At 42.7% G+C, this 27,305-nt stretch overlaps 1 protein-coding gene across 6 annotated transcripts in view; it reads right to left on the bottom strand.

The window, feature by feature from the left end:
• The window catches only part of MLH3 (MUTL protein homolog 3), a 160,882-nt gene that overhangs the window by 69,334 nt on the left and 64,243 nt on the right, over window positions 1-27,305 (bottom strand). For 5 of the 6 annotated variants that reach the window (XR_015693202.1, XM_087693505.1, XM_087693495.1 and 2 more), the window contains 4 exons: window positions 19,722-19,808; window positions 19,456-19,624; window positions 19,336-19,351; window positions 18,885-19,147 (listed from right to left, as the gene is read on the bottom strand). Coding sequence is in view for 5 of the 6 variants with exons in the window: in XM_087693505.1 (XP_087549631.1) it covers window positions 18,885-19,147; window positions 19,336-19,351; window positions 19,456-19,624; window positions 19,722-19,808 (535 nt within the window). In the remaining variant the exon portion in view is untranslated. The remainder of the gene's footprint in view (window positions 1-18,884; window positions 19,148-19,335; window positions 19,352-19,455; window positions 19,625-19,721; window positions 19,809-27,305) is intronic. The other variant, XM_087693532.1, reaches the window with a different exon arrangement.

The following is a 27,305-nucleotide window of genomic DNA, read 5'->3' as shown; positions in this document are numbered from 1 at the left end:
GCTTCTCATGAAGAAGCTGCCAAACCAATGTGGGGGATGATGGACCACTGAACTGCCAATACAATTAGCGGACAAAGCCTGTGCATCTTGTGTATCCCATGCTTTTGAGCTATTGATCTTTGGGGATAGAGGAGGAGTAGCAGGAGCCACAAATCCGGGCCTAACTTCTTCTCCACTGACATAGTCCCAAAGATTTTTCACAATAAGCACATTCTTCATCATGAAGGACCAAAGTAACTAGTTGTTACCATCCAATCTGTCCTCCTTGGATACATAGGTAAAGACATCACCTCCCTGATTTGCCATGATAATCAATGCCAAAAGAAGCAAAAGAGTAATGTCCAAGTTGGACCAACCTGAAAAACTCAAAATTTTCAAAAATTACAACAAATAGCTTGCTACAATTAGTACACTAAGGTACACTCTATCAAAACTGTCTATAATGCACGGAGTCCAAGGTGCATTTAGTGTTCAACAACACTGTATGAGCAAAAACCCCAAAATTGTCCAAAACAATCTATCTCTGACTTAAAATGTAGTACATGTGCCAATGTCTTCAAAAAACTCAAAAGCCCCAAAATTTCTAATAAACTTACCGAGAAATTTGCATCCACCGTGTCCTAGACACATATCCAGACAACTGTACCTGTTGGGCAAAAGCCCTTTTTCCAGAGATGAATCTGGAGTAAAAAGGTAAAATTTTAATTTTTAAAAAAAACCTCTGAAATCAATTGACAAGTCAAGTTGGTGGCCACATGTGCAGGCGGCACTTCCAAGCAAGAGCTGGCGGGCAGCTGAGTACAGACGGGCACAAGTACAGCGCAAATACAGGCGCAGGCGGGGACAGGCAGCGCAGATACAGGCGCAGGTACAGGTGCAAGCGGCGCTGCTTGCAACTGTCAGAACCCTGGCGAGAGGGCGTTTATCAAGGAGGTAGACCAGAGGCTGCATGGCCCAAGTCGTTGGTCAGGGACAGGACGTCTGCTTTTGACGGGCTCATGCTGACTGAGCAAGAGCAAGGCAGCTCCTAGAGCTAGCACTGGACAGGGGGCAAATCTGTATCGAACCGGGACTCTTGTGAACTGAGCTAAGCTCATCTGTGTATAGAGCCTCAACTCTGATACCAAATGTGAGATGGAGAGAGGATCGAAGCTCAACTCAGAGTGCAGTAGACAATGTGGAGAGTGAAGCACGACACCCAATGCAATAGACTGAAAGAGTGTAATCTAAAAGTACAAAGCACAACCCTTAAACCTTAGGATTGTAGGGGGTGTTCACACCCAAACACGATAAGTGCCCGTAATTGTGTGACATAAGCACATACGAAATAAGACAATAAGTCTGGGGGAAAAAACCCCTTGTGTCGAGAGTAAAAAGTGCCCCAATGTCCTACTGATCACCGATACTTCTTTGTGAGCATAGGCGTAAGTGAAAACCCAACAGTATTGTTGTCTACATTGTATAGCCTCAAAACGCTACATCCCTCATCCCTCAACTGCCCAATATTTTTCCTTTCTTGTCCACACTATTCACAGCTCCCTTCCCTCATATTTGGAGCTGTTTTTAAGTGTTTCCAACACGAGCAATCCCTCCCCTCTCTTTGTCCTTCATTGTCCACACTAGTTTGAGCTGGTTTTCACAAACTTTGCTACTAGTTTCCTCTAATTCCAGCAAGGTACAGCCATCATGAAGGATACATTTTGGAGCCACACGTGCATCATCAGAAACTAATGGAGCTAGCGATGGCTCAAAGCGGCGGAAATGCAACTACTGTCATGTCATACACACGAGGAGTGTTACACAAGTGAAGGATCATCTTGCTCGTGTTAGTGGTAAAGATATTGATTACTGCCCTAATGAGCCTCATGATGTGTTCACTAGTTTAGAGCATTGGAGGCTGCAACACCTTGTGGTCCATGTGGCAAATGAGAATGATACTCCATAATAAAGTGCACGTCCTACAATTCCACCTCCTACCGTAGGTGATAGTGCCCCAAAGAGGAGTAGAGTGTGCATAGATAGTGATACCTTTGCTAGTGCCGAAATCTCTATGGATACAGATATAAAAGTGACTTAGGCAAGTACAGATGCATCTGCTGAGGGTCCAATTGCTTCACAAACCCCTTTGCCACATCCTAGGGGTGCACAAGGTGGTAGTAGCTCATCAACAGGTGCATGTACCAGTGGGGCAACAAGGGGATCATTGGAAAGGACAAATATTACAGCAGCCCTTCAAAAGCAAGAAAAGGCAAAGACTACTCATGGGATCACGACATCGTTTATACAATGCGCCATCCCTTTCCATGTTGCATGCACAAAGAGTTGGAAAATAATCATCAAGGCCATCAATCAAATTGGATGTGACTCGAAGGCCACCTGTGAAGCTTTGCACACACATGAGCTTGTTATAGAGAAGCAAGCTATAGAGCTAGAGATGTAGCATTTGAAGACTACTTGGTAAAAATATGGCTACACTATCTTATGTGATAGATAGACAAATGTGAGGAGAAGAAATGTATATAACATCTTGGTGTCCTTCTGCAAAAAGGACCATGTTCTTGTGTGCCATAAGATGCATGGGCAGCAACAAGGACAATCATTACAGGTGATTACATCTATAGGCACATCAGGCTTCCATTTTGGAGATTGGTGCAGAAAATGTAGTACAAGTTATCATTGAAAATGGCAGCAACTATGTGGCTATGGGTACTTTGTTACAGAGAGAGTTCTCTAAGATCAGATGGGTTCCATGTGTATCACAAGATCATGTGGACCCATGTGTGTCACATTGTTTGAATCTACTCATGCAAGATTTGGAAAATATTGGATGGATAGAATACCTCTTTAAGAGAGGCAGAAGCATGGTAAAATTTGTCACAAAAAGGCCTAGACTGCATACGATCTTTAGGATAAACAGTGATTTGGATCTTTTGAAGCCATCAGTCACTCATTTTTCTTACATCTTTATTGTTATTGTGAGGCTTGTTAGAGTCTATCAAGGGCTCATGACAACTATTCTCTTTGACATTTATCAGAAGTATCATGGATAAGGCTTATTGAAAGGATGCAACTGCATTTGTGAAATCTCTAACTCCCATTTACATAGTGTTGAGGATCATTGATATGGAGGGTTGCACTCTAGGCCTCTTATATGAGTATATGGATAAGATTAGAGAGATGCTAGACAAAAACACCTTATTCTCTCAAGGTAAGTAAGTGTATCAATGACCATTCATTCTAATTTCCCTTATCTAATCATATCTATGATCTATCGTAATTCATAATTCATATCAATATGTGGTTTAGCTTTCATAATTACCATAGGGTGCAGGACATTCATGCAATGTGGAACAGGAGATGGAATTGGTTTCACAAACCAATCCATGCTTTTGCACATTGCTTGCATCCCCTTCGGCATAGCTAGGAGCAAGATTTCTTCAATAAGTGAGCTGATGGATATGATTCCATCACTACCCAACTTAAGGATGATCTCCAAAAGTTTTGTAATCACACTATTTAATTTGCACGCCCCACTATAGAGTTACGAGAGACACAACTCCAACCTATCTTGGTGGGAGAAGTATAGAAATTGTACTCTGATTTTTGTAAGTAAACAAATTCAATGCACATAAATAAGTGCGCTGAATTTCTTCTTTTTCTTTGTTTTAGGGCTTGAATTTAGCTAATACTTCTTGAATCCTAAATTCTAATTCTAATTTTCAATCTTATTGGAATTCGGTAAAAAATGACGTGGTAGTGGTCTTTTTGAGAGAAATTGAAGCACATGGGCTTTGTTCCATATAAAAAAGAGAAACAAGTTGAAGACTTCCCAACTTGAGAGATTGATTTTTTGCCATTGTCACTTGGGTTTGATTGAAAATTCAGTTATATGCTCGAGCCAAAGCATGTAAATATAGATGAGATTGGCATAGAGAAGATGAAGGACATTCCCACCATTCCACAGGAGGAGATAGACATCTATAACATGTTTTATGAGGAGATGTCTGCACTTGGACATCCGACATGCTCTAGCTATACATCATCTAGAGTGAGAGGAGTTCGACTTCAACATGCAGCTTCTTCTACCTCTACAGCTCATGTCAGACAAGGAAGAGATCGAAGCTCAGCTGGGAGTACAGTAGATAGTGTAGAGTATGAGAGCACGACACCCAATGCAATAATCTGAAGTGTAAGATGCAAGTACAAAGTACAACCCTTAAACCTTAGGGTTGTAAGAGGATGTTCACACCCGAAGAGTGTGAAATACGATAAGTGCCTAAAATTGTATAATATGGGCACCTAAAATAAAAGAAATAAATCTAGGGGAAAAAAACTCTCGTACGGAGAGTACAAAGTGCCACAGTGTCCTATTGAAGATCATCAATACTCCTCTATGAGCGTAGGCGTGAGTCTAACCCAACAAACCCCCCTAGAGTGAAGAGTGATCAAGATACAAGGGTTATCCACCAAAGGAGACCAAATTTAAAGCATTGCGAAAAATGCTTCAAATTTGTCATGAGGAAGAGCTTTGGTAAAGATGTCTGCCATATTACTGGTGGTAGGACAGTGGACAAGGCTGATATCACCTACATGCAGCCTCTCTCTGACAAAGTCATAATGGATCTCAATGTGTTTCGTGCGTGCATCAAACATTGGGTTCCGTGCCACTGCACTGGCACTCTGACTATCAGTGAACAAAGGAGTAGGCTCCGTGACAGATAACTCAAACTTGGGTGAATGTATTAATGCACTGACTTGTGAACTAGGCAATGATGCATTGACTTTGATTTTGATCATGTCCTAGAATATGTAGTATTGTAGTGACTGGGGCTACAACTTGTATCTCTACAGGGATTGTAAACAATGTGAAGGAATTTGGGCTCATAAAGGATTATAGGGCTTGCAAGAATTTAGTGAGGGGGTTAGGGAAACTATGAAAATTTGCAAAATCAACTAACAAGCGTCTGAGCCATACTCATTCAACTATGGTAGTGAAAGCTGCCTTGTATTCAACTTCGCATGACGATGTGGCAATAGTGAATGGTTTCTTGCTAAGCCATGAGATGCAAGGTGAGCCAAGAAAGAAACAATTGCTACTAGTGGAGTGACGAGAATCAAAATCACTGTAAGCATGTAAGTGCGATGGTCCCTCCTTGGCATAAAGTAATCCAAGAGTCCTCGTACCCTGCAAGTAACGGAAAACACACTTGACAACTTGCCAATGTGATATGTGTGGTTGATGCATATATCTGCTCAGAGCCAAAATTGCAAACTATATGTTTGGTCTTATGTTGCATAGGTAGATAAGACATTCAATTGTTGGACATATGTATGGATATCAAACAAGTCACTGGTATCATGCAATGCCAACTTCAATTCAAGTTCCATTGGTGTACAAACTACCTTGCAATCCTGTAAACCAAACCTCTCAAGAAGTTTACCAATGTATGTCAACTATGACAATCCAATGCCTCTAGCATCATGAATGAACTGAATGCCCAAGTAATAGTGCAAAGGCCCCAAAACTAACATCTAAAAAGTTTGCTGCAAATTTTGGTTGAATGCTGAAATCTGATCAGCATGTGTTCGTGTAAGCAAAAGATCATCAACATATAGACATATGACTAGCAAGGATCCCCCCTCTTTACATACGTAAAGGGTAGACTCTGATGAGTTGTTCATCAACCCTTGGCTGGGTAAAAAAGCATCAATCCTTGCATACCAAGCTCGAGGAGCTTGTTTCAAACCATATAAAGCCTTTTTCAGCTTACAAACCAAGTGGTCAAATCCCTCAACTGCAAAACAAATGGGTTGTTGTACATGCACTTCTTCTTGAAATTCCCCATGTAAAAATGCAATCTTTATATCAAGCTAACGGACAATCCATCCACAATGGGCGACCAAAGCAACCATAGACCTAATGGTAGTCATGCAGGAAGTAGGAGCAAATGTCTCCTCATAGTCAATGCCTTTCTTCTATGCATAGCCCTTGGCCACAAGCCTGGCCTTATATTTGTCAATGGATCCATCTATATTCCTTTTCAGCTTATAGATCCACTTTGTACCAATTGCTTTCTTCCCAACAAGCAAAGACACTAAATTCCATGTTGGATTCTTTATGATGGAATCAAACTCAACTTGCATTGCTGCCACCCAATGCACACTATGTTGTTGCTCCTCATCATCAAATGTATATGCTGCCATAACAAACTCCATGGCGTGTGCACCATCATGCATACGAGCTTGCCTTTTACTACGACTAGCAATAGCAGCATCCAAATGACTATCTTGTATAGTCTGCAAATACCATCTAGGCATGTGTCTAGCCTCCTGACTGTGTACAAGCTCTTATTCAGCACCTTGCTAAATATTCAAATCAGCCATGGGCTGATTTTCTGCATTACCCAATGGAGCAGCTGGCTGAACATTAAGTTCACTTGCTGAAGCTCTAGTTGTATCACAAAAAGAGATGGGAAACAGCCCTTTAAATACATCATTGGCAATCTGATGTGTCAAAACCGGCAAGAGAAAATTCTAATTTTTCATCGAAAACCACACCCTTGCTGACAAATACCTTTTTAAAGACAGGATCATATAACCTATATCCTTTGCTCTCATTGCTATACCCCACAAAAATGCATTTAACAGCCTTGTAATCTAACTTCTTTCTAAGTACCTTGAGAATGTGAAGTCACCCAAAGGTATGAAAATGCCCAACAGAAGGTTTTCACTTGTTTCAAGCCTCAAAAGGCATGACATTCTTCAATGCCTTGGTGGGGCACCTATTCAAGACATGGCAAGCACACATAACTGCTTCCATCCAAAAACTGTGTGGCAAGCTCTTTGCTTTCAACATATATCTGGCCATCTCCATAAGTGACTGATTCTTCCTCTCTACAACCCCATTCTGTTGTGGAGTATAAGCAGTACTATACTGATAAGCAATGCCTTTCTGCTTCAAAAAAGAATTCAACATAGAGGACGTGTATTCCCCCCCTCTGTCCAAATGGAGAGTCTTCACCTTGCAGCCAGATTGATTTTCAAAAAGAGCTACAAAAGTCAAAAATGCATCATACACTTCGACTTTTTAACCAAAGAATAGACCAAACAGAAACAAGTCATCAATGAAAGTGACAAATAGTAACAACCACCCAATCACTTTGTCTGCATAGAATCATGTCATGAGGACATGTGTTTTTGAAACCTCACTTAACATGTGCATTTAACATGTAACTAGGGTTAGAGTAAATTTACCAGCGTGGGACCCGAGAAAATGACGGAATGTCAAAGGCAAAAGTTGCTATAAGTTATGCCGCACCACAGATACTTGGTGATATCTGGTGCCAGCTGTTGGCCTATGTCATTCATTTGGCCATAAGTATTAGTTTGGTGACACTAGAGAAGTGTCGTTTAATGATACTAACGCCAATCTGATGGTCAAATATGGCGCAGAGACACTCTGGAATGGAAATTGCCTAGCCAATTTAATTATTGGCCAGTTAGATTATTTTTCACGGCATGAAATAAGTATTAGATTAATTTTCAGTATTTTAAGATTGAAAATTAATATTTAATTATGAATAACACTAGAAAAACCATTTCAAAAGACTGCCACTTGTCAAAAATGCCCATGCAAGACTGAAAAACGTCTTAAGAGGTTGGAGAGAGACAATTTAGTGGATTCAACTTGCAAGAGAGGGGAAAGAGATGCTATTGGTCTAATTTGCAGCCATTGGAAGACCTTCTGAGACAACCACGGGTAGCAGAAGACCAATCAACAACAAGTAATAACATCTACAAGCTCTTGAGACAGGGCAGCAACAGTAAACGACAAATTTTCTTCAGCTCTTTGCAAAGAAATTCTGAATTTTCTCACTCCTCAACATTCTCTCTCATCTTCTAGCCTTTCTACAGCCTTGCTCCAAAGATTACAGCATTGAGATCACTAGAGGCTGAGAAATTTCAGATTTCTCTGCTGGAAACACTAATCTGCAACAGAAATGAGAGTTTAGCAGCAACCTCCGTAAGCGTGCCAGAAATTGGTTTACCTGATTTTTTAATGCTCTAAAGAAGGACAACAAAGGCAAGAAGAAGAAGACGCCTTCAATACCTTTTCGGAACAGCAAGAAGCACCGAAGTTAATGCCAAACTCTTCATTTGAAGCTCCCAAAGATGCTAATGAAATAAAACAGTTAGTACCTACTGGCCAAGGAATGCAAATGCAAGGCCATCACATAAGTGCCAATCCAATGGATTTTGGACAACTGGGCATGCATGCTATGATGGGGCAACCAAGATATTTTGGTGGAAGCACGATTTTTCATGCTATGGTTGCACAAGAATCACATACGGGAATGTATGGCACAAATCCCTATGGTATGTAGCAACCAATGCATGGTGTGCAAGACCCAATGTATTCGAGTATGGCTGGAAATATGTAAAACCCTATGTATGGCAGCATTGGCTTAATGCCTGGGGCACAAAGTAGCATGTTTGGTACTAGATCTACACCCTCGAATGCTTATGGGGCTCAAAGATGAATGATAGTCATACAATATGCTCCATTTGGCGCTGGTTCTTATGTAAATTCAGCAAATGCACCCTTTTTGCAGCAGCTAATGTATGACAACTCGACACCCAAAGGGGCAACAAAAGACTATGATGAGGGTGGAAAAGCAGTGAAGTTTGAGTCCTTTAGTGGTGCATAGGATAGGTTGAAAGCTTTGACTTTCATTCAATAGTCTGTTGCAACCTATTCAGGGGAAAACTTCATCGAGTCCTCAAAGATTTGAAAGGCAACCACTTTCTTGAAAGGGAACTACAGGAAGTATGCACACGGGTTTGCTGAAATTGCATCTCCATTGCATGCCTTGCAAAAGAAGGATGTGCCATTTAGATGGACAATACTGGAAATTTCAACATTTGAAAAGTTAAGGAAAAGATGACTTCAGATCGTGTGCTTGTGTTGCCCAATCTAAGGAAGTCATCCATAGTTCCATAACAACATTGGGGCTGTTATTATGCAAGATGACCAAGTTGTGGCTTATGAGAGCCACATTCTCCACGGTGCAAAAAAGAATTTGTAGGTCTATGTGAAAGAGCTCTTGGCTGTAATTCATGCACTATCTACGTGGAAACGTTATTTGTTAGGGGCTGATTTTACAGTGCAGACAGACCATCAAACTTTGAGGTACTTTTTGATACAAACAAAGTTGTCAAACAAGCATATGAGATGGGCAAATTTTCTCGCTATGTTTCATTTTGACATTGTACATATTCATGGTAAAAAGAATGTTGTGGCTAATGCACTGTCACGTAAGCTGCAAATTTCAGCCGTCAGCATGGTTTATCACACTGAGTTGGATGCCATGAAAGAGCATTATGTTGTTGATTCGAACTTTGCTAATGTTTATGATCAACTTTGCAGTGGCCAAACGCATGAACACTTTGTGCTAACAGATAGATTTCTCATGATGCATGGACAATTGTGTGTCACAAAGCAATTAGGGCCTAGAGTTATCACTGAAAGTCATGCTCCTCCATATGTAGGACACAGAGGTATTGATGCCATGGTCAAGGCAATGGAGCATTTCTTTTATTTGCCAACTTTGAGACATGATGTAGAACAGTTTGTTAAAACATACATCATATGCTAGAAGGTAAAGCATAATAGGCAAAAGATGCCAGATTTCTTGCAGTCTTTGCCTATTCCAGATAGGCCCAGGCAGAGCATTGCAATGGGCTTTATCTTTTAGCTTCCTAAGACGGAATGATGGGATATGGACTATCATTTGCAAGTTTAGCAAACAAGCCCATTCCATTCCGCTAAGGAAGAAAATAAAGGCTAATCACATGGCGCAATTACTTTTACAGCACATATTCAAGTATCATGGTATGCTAGAGTCGATCACTAGTAATCGAGGCCCTCAAATGACTAACTTATTTTGGAAAGGGTTGTTTGAGAATATGGGTGCCACACCGAAATTCTCATCGTCCTTCCATCCGCAAATAAATGGTCGGTCTGAGGAAGCAAATTCTACAGTGTTAGATCTTTTAAGGTGCGATGTTTCAAACCACAAGACACAATGGGAGCAGTATTTGCCCTTGCTTGAGTTTGCTTACAACAACATAGTGCATAGTTCTACAAGCAAAGCTTCATTTGAGGTGGTTGAGGGTGGTAAGAAGATACCACCTATTCTCCAAACTAAGCATAAGATCTTCGAGACTGATCATTATGTGGAAAACTTGGACGTAGCCTATGAAAAGATAAAATAAGCACTTTAGAGATCGCAAGAAAAGCAAAAGAGGGCAGTTAATTGCCACAGATGTGTTTTGCAGTTTGCAGAGGGTGATTATGTATTGTTGCGTTTCGAAAAGGCAAGGCTAAAAAAGATGAAAGGAAGAGAAAGATTGTATCTGAAGTTGAGTATGAGATACTATGGGCCCTTCCAAGTATTGGAGAAGATCAAGGATGTGGCATATCGGCTGAAATTACCTCCACATTGGCGAGTACACAATGCCTTTCATGTCGGTTTGTTGAGGCCTTTTCATGGTGATGTGCCAGAGGATATGTCTGCTGAAATTCAGCCTAAGGTTGAGGAGCTAGACGAGATTTCAGTACCCGACCAGATTTTGGCACATAAGGAAAGGAAGGTCAAAGGTAAAGTTTCAAGGAAGGTCAAAAGGTAAACTTTCCAAGAGATACTTGGTGAAATTTTAAAATTATTCACCAATGGATGCCAAATGGATGGAAGAGGATGACTTGGCAGACCATCCTCAGTTGTTGTGGCTTTACCTAGATGTCTTTCACTTAGAGCGGACTTTAGTTTGAGCCTCCTCAAGTTCAACAGAGCAAGGGTCCGGAGCATTGCCTGATGCTCAAGGGGGGAGGTAGCACTTCCACTCCTCTAGTTATGGACAGCTCTCATATGTAGTGGATCTCGAATATATTCAGCATGCATCCAAGGTACTGCACTGACAGTATATTTGCCATGAAGTCACTACTTAGTGTACTAGTCACTGTGAGATGTATGCAAATGAGTATGAGTTTCACCCAAGCACTCGAACTATACTTTTGCATCAGCTTATGATCAATTTGGTATGAATTTTGCCTCAATTTTAAGACAAAAATTATGATCAGTTTCAGCTCACTTTTGATCAGCTTGAGAACCGTTTATGGTCACTTTTGGGATCAAAAAAGTTTTGTTGGTCAGTTTTCGAAATGAGTTTGTGATCAGTTTGCGGTCACATTTACAGCAGTTTGTGATCAGTTTCTCAGATCAGTAAGTGATCAGTTTATGATTAGATTATGCATCAGTTTTCAATAGTTTACATTTGGTTCCGTGGACAACAGTATATGTTATGTTTCCATTGATGTTTTAGCCATGGTTTATGCTTGGTTATGCTATGCTATGGTTTGGTTTTGCCAAATGAGTCGAGCTATTGATTGTTGGTTAGTTTTTGAAATGAGTTTGTGATCATTTTGCGGTCACATTTGCAACAGTTTGTGATCAGTTCTCAAATCAGCAAGTGATTAGTTTTTTATCAAATTATGCGTCAGTTTTCAATGGTTTATATTTGGTTCCATGGGCAACAGCATATGTTATGTTTCCATTGATGTTTTAGCCATGGTTTATGCTTGGTTATACTATGCTATCGTTTGGTTTTGCCACATGAGTTAAGCTCATGAGAATTAGATATATCACATGATAATCTGGCAATGTTTTTTTAGATTCTTTGTGAGTCTTATGTTATGTTATGATTGGCTGGTAGTTTTCAACATGTGGTGGCCATATGGAATGATTAAGTAAGAGTGCACAATGTTTTGTTAACTATGATGCCTTATGGAAATTCCAGTCCACTATTTTGCTTTTGATGCATCTAGCAGGGCAATCGAGGATGATTGCAAGGATTTTAAGAGGAAGGGCTATCATGAGGACATGTATTTTTGAAATCTCATTGAACATGTGGATTAATTTTTAATCACATGGTTAAGTGAATGTTGCATATGTGAGATGTAACTGGGATGAGAGTAAATTTACGAGCACAGGGCCCAAGGAAATCACGGGGTGTCCAAGGCAAAAGTTGTTATAAATTATACAGCATAGGTACTTGGTGGTATCTGGTGTTAGTTATTGGCCCAGGTCATTCATTTGGCCATAAGTGTCAGTTGTTGGTGACACTAGAGACGTGGCGTTTAATGGTACTTAATGCCAATCTGATGGTCAAAGATGGCACAGAGACACTCAAGAATGGAAGTTGCCTAACCAATTTAATTATTGCCCAGTTAGATTATTTTTCAAGGCATCGAAATAATTATTAGATTAAATTTCAGTATCTAAAGACTGAAAATTAATATTTAATTATGAATAATGCTGAAAAAAGCATTTGGGAAGCCTGTCACTTATCTAAAATGCCCATGCAAAGCTGAAAAACGTCTTTAGAGGCTAAAGAGAGGCATTTTAGTGGATTTACCTTGCAAGGGACAGGAAGGAGATGTTGTTGGTCTAATTTGCAGCCATTGGAGGATCTTGTGAGGCACCCACGGGTAGGAAAAGACCAATCAATAACAGGTGACAACATCTACAGGCTGTTGAGACAAGGTAGCAGCAATAAATGACAAATTTTCTTCAATTCTTCACAAAGAAAGTATGAATTTTCTCTCTCCTCAGCATTCTCTCTCATCTCCCAGCCTTTCTACAACCTTGCTCCAAAGATTACAGCATTAAGATTACTAGAGACTGACAAATTTCAGATTTCTCTACTGTAAACCCTAATCTGCAATAGAAATTAGGATTTAGCAACAACCTTGGAAAGCGTGCCAGAAATTGGAAGCCCCAAGACTTGGATTCAACACGGCTGAAGCTGTTTTTGGCCAAATTCAAGTGGAGGGACCAACAAATCAATGAATTTGGGGCACTTTCCATCTCCATCAAAGCAAGTGAAGACTAATTGACTGTCGGAATCAAGGGGCAAATCAGATTGAAGACTTGCTGGTCATTTTGGACAGCAAGGGGAGTTGGAATGTCGAAAGGGATTGGGAGAATCCCATTGTACATCAACTTCTTCTTCAATTAAGTTAAATGAATACCAAAAGGAGCGTCAGTTTTGGGGCCAACAGGGTGTCCAATGTCCAAGATTATATGGTAAAGTATGCATTTCAGTTTTGTGAATTTGTTCATTGCTGTAAATTGTACTTAATCATGTTATTTACCACCCTATCTGAGGAGGAAGGCAGGTTATTTACCACCCTATCTGGTGAGTGCACAATCTGTAATCTGGCAATTGCTCTAAAAGCAACATCACGGGGAAATGAAAAACGATGCATTTTTCCCAAAATACGTCCCTTGCATATGTGCTCAAGAGGTCTCTCCAAGAGAGGTAAATCATCAAGCATCTGTATACGTTGTATAAGCATCAAGCTACCATAGTTTACATGCCCCATGCGAGCATGCCATAACTCCGCATGTGACATAGCAAGAGTAAGAGTGGACACTAGATAAACGGATTGATCAACTGAAAAAGCATCCAACTCATATAGCCCATGAAATAGAGTGTCAGTCAAAACCAAAGTCGTGTATTCCTTATCTCTCACTATGCATCTGTCATCATCGAAGATGACCTGCAAACCACACCTTGCCAAAGGAGAAATAGATAACAAATCCTACTTTATCTTTGACACAAACAAAGCATCCTGCAAGCGGAGAATAGAACCATCAATGGTTGTCAACACAATCTCCCCAATACCTCTAACAAGGTATGATGCATTGTTGGCACACTATATAGGCTTGCCAATCGGGGCTACAATAACAAAAGCAAACAAATCTGTGCGAGATGTGATGTGTCTGAAAGCACCACTGTCAAAAAACCATGTGCCCGCATCCTCAATAGAGCTAAATGCTCCATAAGCCCAAAAAGAGTCATAGCTACATGTGTAAAAACAATAGTCCCTGTCTGCAACAAAGGATGCGAACTTAGTAGCAGTAGAAGGTGCATCAGAAAGAGACATCCCTGACTCCTCCTTGGCAATGCGCTTTCTACATTCAGTGATGTAGTGTCCTGGCTTCTTGCAATAGTGGCACTTGCCCTTCTTAGCTTACGTGCCCCCTTGTTTCTTATTACCCTGTGAAGTGTCTGAAATCCCAGAGCTTTGAAACAAAGGATGCGGACTTAGTAGCAGTAGAAGGTGTATCAGAAAGAGATATCCCTGACTCCTCCTTGGCAATGCACTTTCTACATTTAGTGATATAGTGTCTTGGCTTCTTGCAATAGTGGCACTTGTCCTTCTTGGCTTACATGCCCCCCTTGTTTCTTATTACCTTGTGAAGTGTTTGAAGTCCCAGAGCTCTATGGAACATTCTTTGCTTGGTTGCCCTTGCCCTTCTGTCTTGCCATAAAAGCATGCTTAGAGGCTATAACATCCATACCAATATTCTTTCTTGTCTACTCCTCCTCTAAGAGCAAACTGACCAGCTAAAGTAAAGTAAGTGGTTGTAGAGAAATCCTCATGGTGAGGTTCAAGGCCGACAATGAAAGGGCAAGTAAGGGCGACAATGAATTCAAGGTAGTAGATATCAACTGCGCATCTAAGAAACTCATCTACATTCATAAGCTACTCACGCAAGTCCTGAATTTTATTTAGATAATCCTGCATACAATCACCCTCATCCATCTTCACTATCTCAAGCTCTTTCTTCAAGAAAGAGATGCGCGTCTCATTCTTCCCAGTAAACATCTACTCTAAGATCAGCCAAGCTTCTCGTGAAGAAGCTCTAGACCGAATGCCAGGGATGATAGACTGCTGAACTACCAATGCAATCAGTGACAAAGCCTGTGCATCTCGTGTATCCCATGCCTTTTGTCCTACCGATCTTGGGAAAGTGATTGGGCTGGAGCAGGCTGAACAAGCTGAGTTGCCCGTTGTCCACATCCTCCTGGAGGAGGAGTTGCACATTCTTCGCAATCGGCACATTCTTCATCATGAAGGGCCAAAGGGAATAGTTGTTACCATCCAACCTATCCTCCTTGGATACGTAAGTAAATACATCACCTCCCTCATTTGCCATGATAAATGATGTTTATCAAAGAGCAAAAGAGTAATGTCTCAAGCTAGGACCAACATGGAAATCTCAGAATTTTCCAGAAATTACAGCAAGTACTTTGCTGTAATTAGCAAACTTAAGCGCACTCTATGAAAACTGTCTGAAATGCATGCTGTCCAAGGTGCAATAAATGCTAAGCAGAACTGAAAATGCAAAAGCCCCAAATGTCTAGCCCAAAATGCACAAAATTTCTGCTGTAATTGTGTCCCAGACACCACCTGGAACTGAGAATGCCTGCTTGGGCAACAAGCCCCTTCCCAAGAAGTGAATCTGAATTAAAAATTGATTTTTTTTAAATCTTTTACCTCCGACTCTGAGCTATGGTGGCAGACCTGGTGGTGTAAGTAGCAGCACGATGTCAAGATCCGGACTAGCAGGCACAGTTGAAGGTCGAGTTGGAGACGAGATGGCTACGCAAGGGGTGGACAGACAGTGCACGAGTTGGAGTAGCTGGCGAGCGAGCTAGGCCGAGCTAGGCCAAGCTAGGCGGTGCGACTGGAGCAGCAAGCACAGAACTAGAGGCACAACTGACTGCGTCAGGTCTGGAACTGGAAGCGGCGGCGTTCGACTAGAGCAGACGCAAGGAGCAACAACAGTGCTTGGTGCTAGGCAGCCGAGTTAAAGAACTGGCGGACACTGGCCAAGTGGTGGCACTTGCTGCTAGTGGATGTTGCTGGCAAACCTAGTGGAGCTACCGACGACGGCCAAGGAGGTGCTGACTATGGCCAAGAGCTCAATTGAGCTAAGGCTCAGCTCTGATACCAAATGTGAGAGGAAGAAGAGATTGAAGCTCAACTGAGAGCAGGGTTGTTAGGTATGAAATGTACGATACGGTACGGTACTGATCGGTACCTTATGATTTTATAAGGTATGGTACGATATTAGTACGAATAAAAAAAAGACAAAAACTTGGTTATTTTGGATTATAGATAATAGAATACATGTTTAGAGCTAAAATAGCAATGTCACTTGAGTTAATAGGATGAATACATGAGGATAACAAGGAAAAACCTCATGCAAAACATGCGCGAGTGTATATGTAATACATCAAAGAAAAAAGAAAAGTTTAGGGTGGATGGACAAACAGGCTCTTCATTCTTTTGTGTGTGTGTGTGTGTGTGTGTGTGTGTGTGTGTGTGTGTGAGACGAGAGAGAGAGAGGAGGGGGAGGGAGGGATGCTCTTGGAATTGCATACTCATCTTGGAAGTTGGGAGAGAGAGAGAGTGTGTGTGTGTGTGTGCGAGAGACTTGGAATTATGATAATAAACATAAGGCTTAGGAGTTGAAAGATATTGTATGGTCTAGTCTTCAAAGACCAAAAAAAACATGTTTTTTGGTACGAAATGATACAGATATGTACTGTACGCTACGATATGAACCTAACGAAACGAACTAGTCCATACGTAGTATGAATGCGACTGTGATTGAGAGTACGGTAGATAGTGTAGAGTATGAGAGCACAACACCCAATGCAATAATATGAAGTGTAAGATGCAAGTACAAAGTACAACCCTTAAACCTTAAGGTTGTAAGAGGGTGTCCACACCAAAAGAGTGTGAAATAAGATAAGTGCCTAAAACTGTGTAATATAGGTACATAAAATAAAATAAATAAATCTGGGGGAAAAAACCTCTCGTATGGAGAGTAAAAAGTGCCCCAGTGTCCTACTGAAGATCACCGACACTCCTCTGTGAGCATAGGTGTGAGTCTAACCCAATAGCTCAAGTGGCGAATGATAATGATGATGATACCTCCTCTTCCTCTAGCAGTAGTACTAGTGCTCCTGCTAGTAGCCCTGACGAGGACAAGACAAAGGACATGCCTTTGGATGATGTTGAGTGACTCTCATTAGATGATGGATCATGATTCATAGACTTGTACTTTGTAGACATGTTGTAAGTTGATTATGTTTATGGTTCATTGGCATTTGGAAGTGTGATCACTTGAGTCTTGACACAAATACATGATCATTGATACATCATAGTTGTATTTATTTTTCATGCACTATTTACCAAGTACTCTGTTTTTTGAATCTATATGGAATAATACAAGTCTATGGTTGTTCACTGTCAAGTCTTCAATCTTGACATTTATCATCATCATTCAAGGGCCATGGCATACTGCAGTCTTTTATATTAGGTTTCAACTTCTAAATCTTGACCTTGAAAGTTTTTTAAACTCATGAATTATGATTTTACAGCCTTACAGTATTAAATCTTTGGTAGACTCATGTATACTTATCAAATCTCTTAAGTTACATGTATACTCTATATTATTGTGGAATTCAAGTGGTTCGGTGTAGATGTTCAACACATAAATGGCATTACCCATTTGCATATGTCTAATATTTAAGTATTCTTAGAAATAGATATAAATTCCATTTCGCCATTTCAACCTTCAGGTTAAACTCTGAAATGCGTTTCTGTTTCACCGTTTCTGAAAGTGTAAGCAACTATGGCCTTTACTAAAGGAAGCTATGGCAACTTGGTAGGATCTTGGTGCCTCCCAACCTGAGGGCCACAAATCGCAACTGCATGTGTATGCTGTGGAATATTGCTCAAAAGAGGCCTAACTGGTTGAGGCTAAACTATCCTAGAATGCCATCATCAAGCTGGGGGGCTGCTTGTCAGATCTTCCAAATTTATTTGCAAACCACAAAACTTACCTACCATGCATGTACTTGTTCCCCTCATGTTCTTCTCTGCAGCCAATTAGGACAGCCGTCTCAGGCCCTGCGCCCTCACCGGATTATGCCATTTCCTGACCAGAGATGCTCAGAATTCCAATTTCAAGAGCTTTGCAGGCACTAAGATTCACTAGCCCAGTTCCAAGCTGCAGCGAGCAGTGTATAAGAAAAGAGACAGCAGACAACTCCTTAACAGACAACTCCACCACCATCAGCACAGGCTCTGCCACCACCAGCACAGGCTCTGTCACCACCAAAGCAGACACCAACAGCAGTACCAGCTCTACCCAGCAAATGACCATCGGAGGCGATTATTGACAAAGCCACACAGATGTGTGTAGTTAGATGGCCCCATCCCCTTGCCAGGCAACACCATAAGACTTGTACCAGTCTAGCATATCCCAGTACGGTTAAGCTTTGGAGATAGCATCATAGATGTACTGAGATCCCTCCAACATAACCCAATACTAAATCTTTAGGACAGTAGCAGATCTAGGAACTCTTTACACACATAAGACTCTGGGTGTATCTTGTTTATCCAGGTTCAGATAACACATTAGATGTATTCACCATTTTGGCTACAAGTCGTTTTGGCCTACACCAGACATTAATATGATTCCCTCCATCCCTCCTTCCTCCACCCTCATCTTGATGGCACTGTGAGTGAAACACTCAAATGAGCTTGTTCTGGTTGCTCTGTAAACATTTCATGTTCTTCATGTGGGTACGAATTTCAAACTGTTAAAATGTGTTCTAAGTGACAATGCTTGTAACCCTACTTTGCTCCACACCCTTTATGGATGCTTATCATTTACAAAACTAATTTGTGCAAATTCTACAAGCTTGAATCAAGCATGCAACTTTCTTGGTTTTCTAACCTTCATTCAATATTACAAATGAGGATGGATTTGTGCTTGTGGCAGATGCTTTAAAATAAATATCCTGGATCGCATAGAATAGGAAGCCTCATCCATCGCAACATGCACCTTTTACATTGGTGAGCAAAGTAATCCAGAAGCTCCTCCCAAAAAAGCACAACAAAAAAGCTAATAACAGTACTGCATAGGCTAAAGCACCTAGAGATACTAGCATTTTACCTTGAATTCCACAGAGGTTTTGGCAGGTTCAAAAGTAATGTCGTACCACGAAAGGGGACATCTCAGCTCCATCAAAAATGCTGGTGATGTCAACTTTGACGGACAACCCAGCATCCAGCTTTTCATTTCAGGTAATGAAACCACTTTGCTGGAAGATTGAGCAACTTCATTGGTTGCCAATTGAGCAACTTCATTGGTTGCCAAAAAGCATGTCTTGATTAGCTTGTGCACTGGTGTTTTGTGGACAAAACGCCCATTCAAATCTGACTAGTCAAAGAAGCTACTATAAAAACCTTGCCAAGGAAAACATTTAAGTGCCAAAACAGTTATTTCCACCTGATTGGTGGTCAACGATACATAGAATAGCCGATGGAACAACACTATGAACAATGCATATAACAAAATGAGACGACTGTTAAATGAGTCCACATTAAAAATTGGGCAAGGATACAAAAGAACTGTATAACCTGCCACACCAAAAGCCAAAAGGAAACAAAAAGATCTTCCTCAACTCAAAAATAAAGTTTGGATTTGCATCCATGAAACCATGAGAAACAACTTAAAAACTCACCTTTGAAGATGGAAGCGTGCTGGACTTCTTTGACACAAAGCCATGAAGCTTTAGATTCTTTTTTGTGAGGTTCACCTCTTGCAACTCTTGATAAACCCATTGTCCAAAAAACTCACTGAGCATGTCCAAAGAAGATAAGCAAGGTGTGGTGTGGATCAACTTTTCAAGCCTAGAAAGACATCATTTTGTGTTCATATTAGCACCAATAAAAGAGACTGGATACGGACATTATCTCAAACTTAAGAAAGCTGTTCAAAATAGCTCACCTTTCTAGATCAAATACAGTGAGTGACACATCAGGCCTGATCAAAGCAAGTCGCATCGTACGCTCCTTCACTCCCTGAAGCACCTTCCTGCAACTCCAAAAAACAAGGGATTTGAAGTTCCGTTCATGAGTTTGTACCACTATATTTCCCCACATCAAGCTTCCAGGCAAGCAAATAAACTTAGTAAATCTTTTCCACTCGAGAGCTCAAATTTTCCCCTGGATGTTACTTTTTATTTCCCTATTAAAGCAACATAACATAAAGCCTACTCTCTCACACAGGAGACTGGATAATGGCTCAGATTGAGGAGGTGAAGAGCCAGGTGGCAAACCACATCTCCCAGTGGATGGGAGAAGGAGGCTTTTCTCCCAACAGTGGCCAGGTTGCATGATGGACATCAACTGGTGGGCTAGGGCCGAGGTCCCATATCAGAGCATTATCTTTCAAGTCCCCCCCGGACAGTGGAGAGCTCCAATGGATGTGATCGACTCGCCCCTCGCACAGGCGGCCCGTTTCTATCAGCGCACAAAGTCCCACCTATGAGCCTGGCTGATAGATGCCCTAGTGGTACCACCAGGCGCATCCATCACCCCCATGGTACCCGTCCGAGGGTTACCATGGGGGAATGGAGCTCACCGTTCAGGCCGGCAGTGAAGCGTATCTGCATGCCTCATAGTCTCTCTTCTTCGTCAGCAGCTTCCACACCGAAAAAATGCCTATTCGGTCAGTCACAGGTTTTCCCATGAGCTTACATCTTGCATCCTGGAATGTGAACAACCTCCACTATAGTGGAGCATGTGGTTCCAGGAAGTTAATTGGTCGCTGCAGCCTGCCCTTCCCGGATGGATCATCATCTTATTGTTACAGGAGCACAAGCTCACCCACGCCCAAGCCCAACGGGGAGGGAAGGTACTCTTGGGCAGTTCACACACTTATTGGGAGCACTCCATCAGTGCCCACAGCAGGAGTGGAGGTGTGTGCACGTCGATTGGCACAAGCCTCACCGCCCGTGTACAGGAACATGGGACGATTGTGGCACGGAGGGTTCTATGGATCAGATTGGATATTGGGAGCTCGTGCCTTGGAGTCCTCAATGTCTATGCTCCTACGGAGGTCAGGGCACACAGCATGTTCTAGGTGGAGATTGCAGCATGACTCCCAGAGGTGGACTCTTAGATTGTTGGAGGAGACTTCAACAACCTGAGGCCTTAGAGGACCAACAGGGTAGAGGCAGAAATTACCAGGGCATGGCTAGGGAGGAGCAAGAGGCATGGGAGGTATTCCTACTGGCAGTAGGAGCACCCAACGCTTGGAGAGACCCAACTTTCTACAGGAGGGAGAGGTCGTTGGACTTCTCGTGGCGATACAGGTGGCAAGGCGGAATCTTGCTAGAGCAGTGGGACACATTCTATATGGGAGAGTGGGGTTTTTCTCGCGAAGGTCAAATAGGGCAGTTGGTTGGCACCACTTTGTCCCATCACTGTTCAGTTCTCCTAACACTTGATCCCCCACCATCTTCCCTAGACACAAGATCCTGTCGGATCTCTGACTCGATCTACAGGAGAGAGGAGGTGAAGAGAGAGATTTAGTAGATTTGGACTAGGGAGTGGCGCAGGAGGGACCGGATCGCAAAGGGGGTTGCAGAGGACCTAGCTGAGTCGAGCAATATTTGCTAGAAGGCAGCTCTACAAGCCAGGCAACAGAGCTGGGAGGAGAGAGCACTTCGGCAGGACCTAGTGAAACCAGCCTTCCTTCTTGGAATGGGTGGTAATAACCTGATTTAAGAGTTAATTACAGCAATAAATAAATGCACATAAAATGAAATACACACTTTACCATAACATTCTTGGACAATAGACTCCCTGCTGGCCCCAAAACTGGTGCCCCTTGCGGTATTTCTTTGGCTTTCATTCAATTGGAAGGAGTACAACTTGAGATTCTTCAATCTCCTCTTGCTAACCAATTGCTCTTGCTATCATAAATGACCAGCAAGCCTTTTGGGTCATTTCCCCCTTGATTCACCCAAGACTTCTTCTCCGATTGAACCCTTGGCTCGCCAAATGCTGCCCCAAATCAATTCGCGATGGGCTGGCTCCTGAAATCCCTTGATAATCTTCAATTATCACCTGCTGATTTTAGTCCCTTGAGCCTTTAATCTCTGGCACGGATCCCAAGGTGGCTGCTAAACCCTAATTTCTGCTGTAAATTAGGGTTTACTACAGAAATTACAGATCAGCCCACCAAAATGGCTGAGATCTCCTCCGAATGGCTAAGAATTGCTGAGAATGGCTGAGCATAGGCTGAAGGAGATGAGAGAATGCTGTAGAGAGAAAATTCTGAGATTTGTCGCGAAGAACTGATCAAAATCTGCTATTGCCCTACTGTACCAGCCCCAAACAGATGCATCAACAACAATAGGAGCATCAAAGACTATGATCTTCAGGAGAAAGTGCATCAGCAGCAATTGCCAGCTTCCCAAGGTCAAGAATATGGAATCTCCATCACCAAAATCGTCTCCAATGGCTGGGAAATGGCCCCAAAAGCTGGCAGCAATAGTCCAACACCTCTTCCCAACAGCTCCAAAATGAAAAAAAAAAAAGATTTTCCCTCCCCCTTCAGCCCTATTTAGCCTTTCCCCCACTTGCATGGGAAAGTTTTGCCAAGTGGCAGCTTTCTTAATCCATTTTCAGCAATTTTCAGTCATTTAACTAATTTTCAGAATTAATTAATTCTGAAAATTAATTCAGCCCTTAATCCATGTCCAGAGAATTGACCTTGCCCATCCAAAAATTAATTGGCTAGGCCATTTGCAACCCAAAGTGGACCCATGCATTAATTGACCCTTGGACATGCATTAATCCATTAATTAATGCCTAGGCCCTAGTGTCACCACTGACACTTAATGGCCAATAATGGTTCTAAGGGCAAACTGACACCATAGTTCACCTAAGAACCTAACAAGTATAACTTGTTACAACTTTTGCCTTTGACACCCATCATTTTCACAGGGTCCTTGGGCCTTCAATTATAAAAAAAGTAGCTTGGACCTCACATGTGCATCTTTTAATTGCACATTTGATTAATCCTTTAATCAAATGTCAATTAAACATAACCAAAGCATCAAATTTTCACGTCCTCGTGACAGACCACCATAAACAATACTGCACTGGAATTTCCACAATGCATCATAGTCTACACAACATTGGCCACTATTGGCTAACTATCTCATATGCCCACCATTTGCTGAAAATTTCCATCCAGCATAAACATAGCATAAAGCTCAACAATAGTTCAAAATTGTTGCTAGAAACTCATCGGATGCATCCCAAACTCTTGTTTGTCAATAGTGTTGACTACACAACCATATTAAAGCATAAACCGAGCCAAAATCATGGCTGAATTGTCAATGGCATTCAATACACACGCTATTGTCCACAGAACCAGCTGAATACCACTGAAACTAATGATCATACACTGAAAACCAGCACTCGGTAATCAGTCTCTCATGATCATAACCTGATGCAGTGTACAGTTTCAGAGCTGCAGTGAAAACCATACCCATTTGCATACATACTACAGTGACTAGTACACTGAATAGTGACCTCATGGCAAACATACTATCAGCACAGTACCTTGAATGCATGTTGAATACATCCGAGATCCACTATACACGAGAGTAGTCCATTCCTGGAGGAGTGGAAGTGCTACCTCCCCCTTGAGTATCAGGTGGTACTCTGGACCCTTGCCCTGCTGAACTTGAAAGAGCCCGATCCAAAGTCGGCTCTAACTGAAAGGCATCAAGGTAAAGCTGCAACAACTGAGGATGGTCTGCCAAGTCATCCTCTTCCATCCATTTAGCATCCATTGGTGAACAGTTGTGAAACTTCACCCAATAGCTTATGGAAGCTTTACCTTTGACCTTTCCTCTTTATGTGTCAAAATCTGCTCAGATACCAATATCTTATTCAGCTCCCCTTCATTGGACTGAATTTCAATAGATACATCCTTCGGCACATCACCATAAAAAGGCCTCAACAAGCTCACATGAAAGGCATAGTGTATCCGTTAATGTAGAGGCAATTTCAGCCGATATACCACATCGTTGATCCTCTCTAACACCTGGAAAGGTCCATAGTTCCTCATTCTCAACTGCAAATACATTCTCATTTGCCCTTTCATCTTTTTCAGCCTTGACTTTTCAAAATACAACAATACATAATCACCCTTTAAGAAATACAACACACATCCATGGTGATCAGCTACTCCCTTTTATGTTCCTTAAGTTCTCTAAAACGCATACTTTATCCTTACATAAGCTGTAATAAACTACGGCATCTTTTGCCTACCATGCTTCACTTGCTAGCATACAATGCATGTCCGATCTTTCATCACATGCAACCCAGTGTGATATTCCATACATCATTGAGTCTCTCATGTGCTATCATCATTATCAGCTTGTTGATTAGGACAGTTCCTAGCAACGTGTCCCTCCTATTCACATATGTAACATTTATTAGCAGCCCTCAATTCTCTATGCTTTGCCACACTTTTCGAAGGTCTTTGCTGCTGTTTTTCCCTCATTTCAGCCTCATTTTCAGATCTGCCATTTTTATCAGCCTTCATTTCCTTGACATTTGACTCATCATGGTCTTGAAAGCCGGCATCTTTTCCACACAGCAATGTATCAGCTGTAGGAGCAGTTTCTATAAGCTGAGACATGCTTGAAACAGTGGATTTAATGCAAAAATCCCTGATTCCTTTAGGCAAACCACATACATACTTCTCCACCTGCTCATGAAGGGGAACTGACCGATAAGAAGTGACGGGCAGCAATGCATCCCAAAACTTCTTATTGTATTGCTCTAAATTCTTGCATTCCTTTGCATCAAGCTTGTTCCAAGCTATCATGATGTCCACCTCAAAGGTACTAGTCAACCAATTCGATGCAAACATTTGCTTGAATTGTACCCATGTTGATGGTGCTCTACCTTGCATCAAGAGCGTGGACCACCACTGCAATGCATTTCCCTTCAAGAAAGTGGCTGCCTTTCGAATCTTAGAGGATTCGGTGAAGTTTCCCCTGGAATTGGCTGCATCAAACTGCTAAATGAAAGTCAAAGCTTTTAGCCTATCCTGTGCACCCCTGAACAGTTCAAATTTTACACTTTTACCTCCCTCATCATAGTCCTTTGTTGGACCTACGGGGGTCAAATTGTCATATACAGGCTGCTGCAAAAAGGGTGCATTTGCTGTATTTCCATGATAGCCAGCATTAAACGGAGCATTTGCATGACCAGCACTTATTCCTTGAAACCCAAAAGCACGACAGGGTACCGATGCTTGCCCATATGCGTGATTTTGCACACCAAGCATCATACCGATGCCACCATACATCAGATTATGCATTCCATGAGCCATACCCGAGTACATTGGGTTATGCAAGCCATGCATTGCTTGCTGAAAGTTATGGGGAGGTGTGCCATACATTCCCACATTCGGTCGCTCACCCACCATGGCATGAAAAATTGTGCTACCACCAAACTAAGCTAGCTGCCCCAAATTCTCATCCAAACCTTGCTGTCCAAAAACCATAGGATTAGCATTTACATCCTGAACTTGCATTTGCATTTCTTGCCCAACTGGCACCAAGTGCTTTTCACCATGAGCATCTTTAGGAGCAGGTCAGGGATTGGCTGTACTACTGGATTTCGATAAAGCCTATGCCAGGGTGGTCTGGTATTTCTTGGAGAGCACCATGGTGAGGTTGGGCTTCCCCCAGGCATGGATCCGTAGGGTCTCCGCACTTTACAGATCGGCTATCAGTAAGGTTCTCATAGGTGGCAGGCGAGGGGAGGAGTTTTGGCTAGAGAGATCAATATGGCAGGGCTATCCACTAGCCCCATATTTGTTCCTACTCTTTGCAGAGGTGATGTCTCACTTCCTCAGATCACGTGTGAGGGTTACACGGCCTCCGACTTCAGGTGAGAGAGGAGACAGAGTTGTTAGACTCAGAGTATGCAAATGATACAGCACTTTACATAGAGGACGATGAGCTGATGTTGGAGAGAGTGAGACTAGCTCTCGAGGTGTTCTGTACTGCAGCGGGCAACCGATGAAAGTCAGTTGGTTTCCTTATAGACCGGGACTCTGGTACGGAGTGGGGAGTGCACTTGGGATTTAGATGGGTGTGCAGAGGGCAAACCGTCTGTTACCTAAGGTTCCAGGTGGGACTCGACATCACTCCCGCCCAGCAATTTCTTCTAGTTCTCGACTCTATTAGGAGAAAGCTGAGACCTACAAGAGTACTGCTCCCCTTTCCCTAGCGAGCCGAGCCTTGGTGGTCAACCAAGTCCTCCTAGCGAGGGCTTGGTACATCACCTCGTGTTGGTGCTTCTCCTCGTCCTGTGCGTCTCAGCTTCGCCGCCTAGTGCAGAACTTCCTCTGGGCTGGATCAAACGGTTCCACGGACTCTCAGGCCAAGGTGGCGTGGATAACCATCATCCGGCACTGGCCAGAGGGAGGGCTTGGGATCATTGACCCAAAGTATCAGAGTCTGGCCCTTTTGGGCAAGCTAGCAGCCCGTGGTCTCACACCAGGAGGGCAAACCTAGAAGGTCTTACTGCAGGAGGGTCTCCAAGAGTGTCGATCGAGGCTTGGCGGGGATTGTGGACCGTCCTTAAGATGGATCTTTATGACGGTCCAGATCATGCCTCCCAAATCCCCCTTCCTACACAACTTACTTCGGGTGTGGTAGGGCCTCCATAGGCCCTAATTCAAAGCCCCCCAGGCTTCCAAGAGGAGATAGACCACCGAGCAGTGATCTAGAATCCCCAGGTCAGAGATCATGAGGGAGTACAAATTGGCGAGCGCCCCCACATCTAGTGGGCTGGTTGGGAGGCCAGCCCAGCTCGCACCATTAGGACTTGGAGGTGTACAGGATGGCGGATAAGGAGGTGTTGCAGCGGGCATCAGGTTGCCAGAAAGGAGTTGAGTTGAGGAGAAGGGAGATTAACGAAGCAATCCTCAAGAGTGGCTTGGCCACCCGATACAAGAGCCGGTAAAGCTCGGGGAGGTATGGGCCGCTAAATTTTCACCGACAAGTATCCCCCTACAAGTGGCAGGTAGAGTGGGCGGAGCCCCACATGGGACCTTCTTCACCGTGCAAGAGGGGGGCGTCTAGCCCTTGACAGAGGGCAACAGGATGAGGGGATAGCTATCCTTTCGTGAAGGAGGATTGGAGTGGTTGGCCTTGAGGGAAAGACATGGCCACTGGACCCATATGTCTTCTGGGAGGAGCTCCGGAGTAACGCCTCTGGATTTGGGAGAGTAGGCCACTTGATGAGCTGGAGTGCGATCCAGGAGAGTGGTTATGGCCCGCCACTATGGTTGCCAAGAAGCCACTGAGGTTCTTGGAGTACACAGCCAGGATTGGCAGACACATACTGATGCAAGAGGACATGGATTGAGCGCCGTCGCGTAGCAAGTACTGGGCAGAGCACAGTATCACAAATCCTTTCTGACAGACTTTCTAGCACCCCCTATAGAACAGCTAGAGACCGAGGAGGGTGTCGTATTTCTTATGGC

The sequence above is a fragment of the Lygodium microphyllum genome, chromosome 2 (genome assembly GCF_053477565.2).
Source record: "Lygodium microphyllum isolate KBCC chromosome 2, Lygodium_microphyllum_v1.1.10, whole genome shotgun sequence".
NCBI lineage: Eukaryota > Viridiplantae > Streptophyta > Polypodiopsida > Schizaeales > Lygodiaceae > Lygodium > Lygodium microphyllum.
The sequence above is the reverse complement of the archived record's forward strand: the minus strand, read 5'-3'. Positions and strand labels throughout refer to the sequence as shown.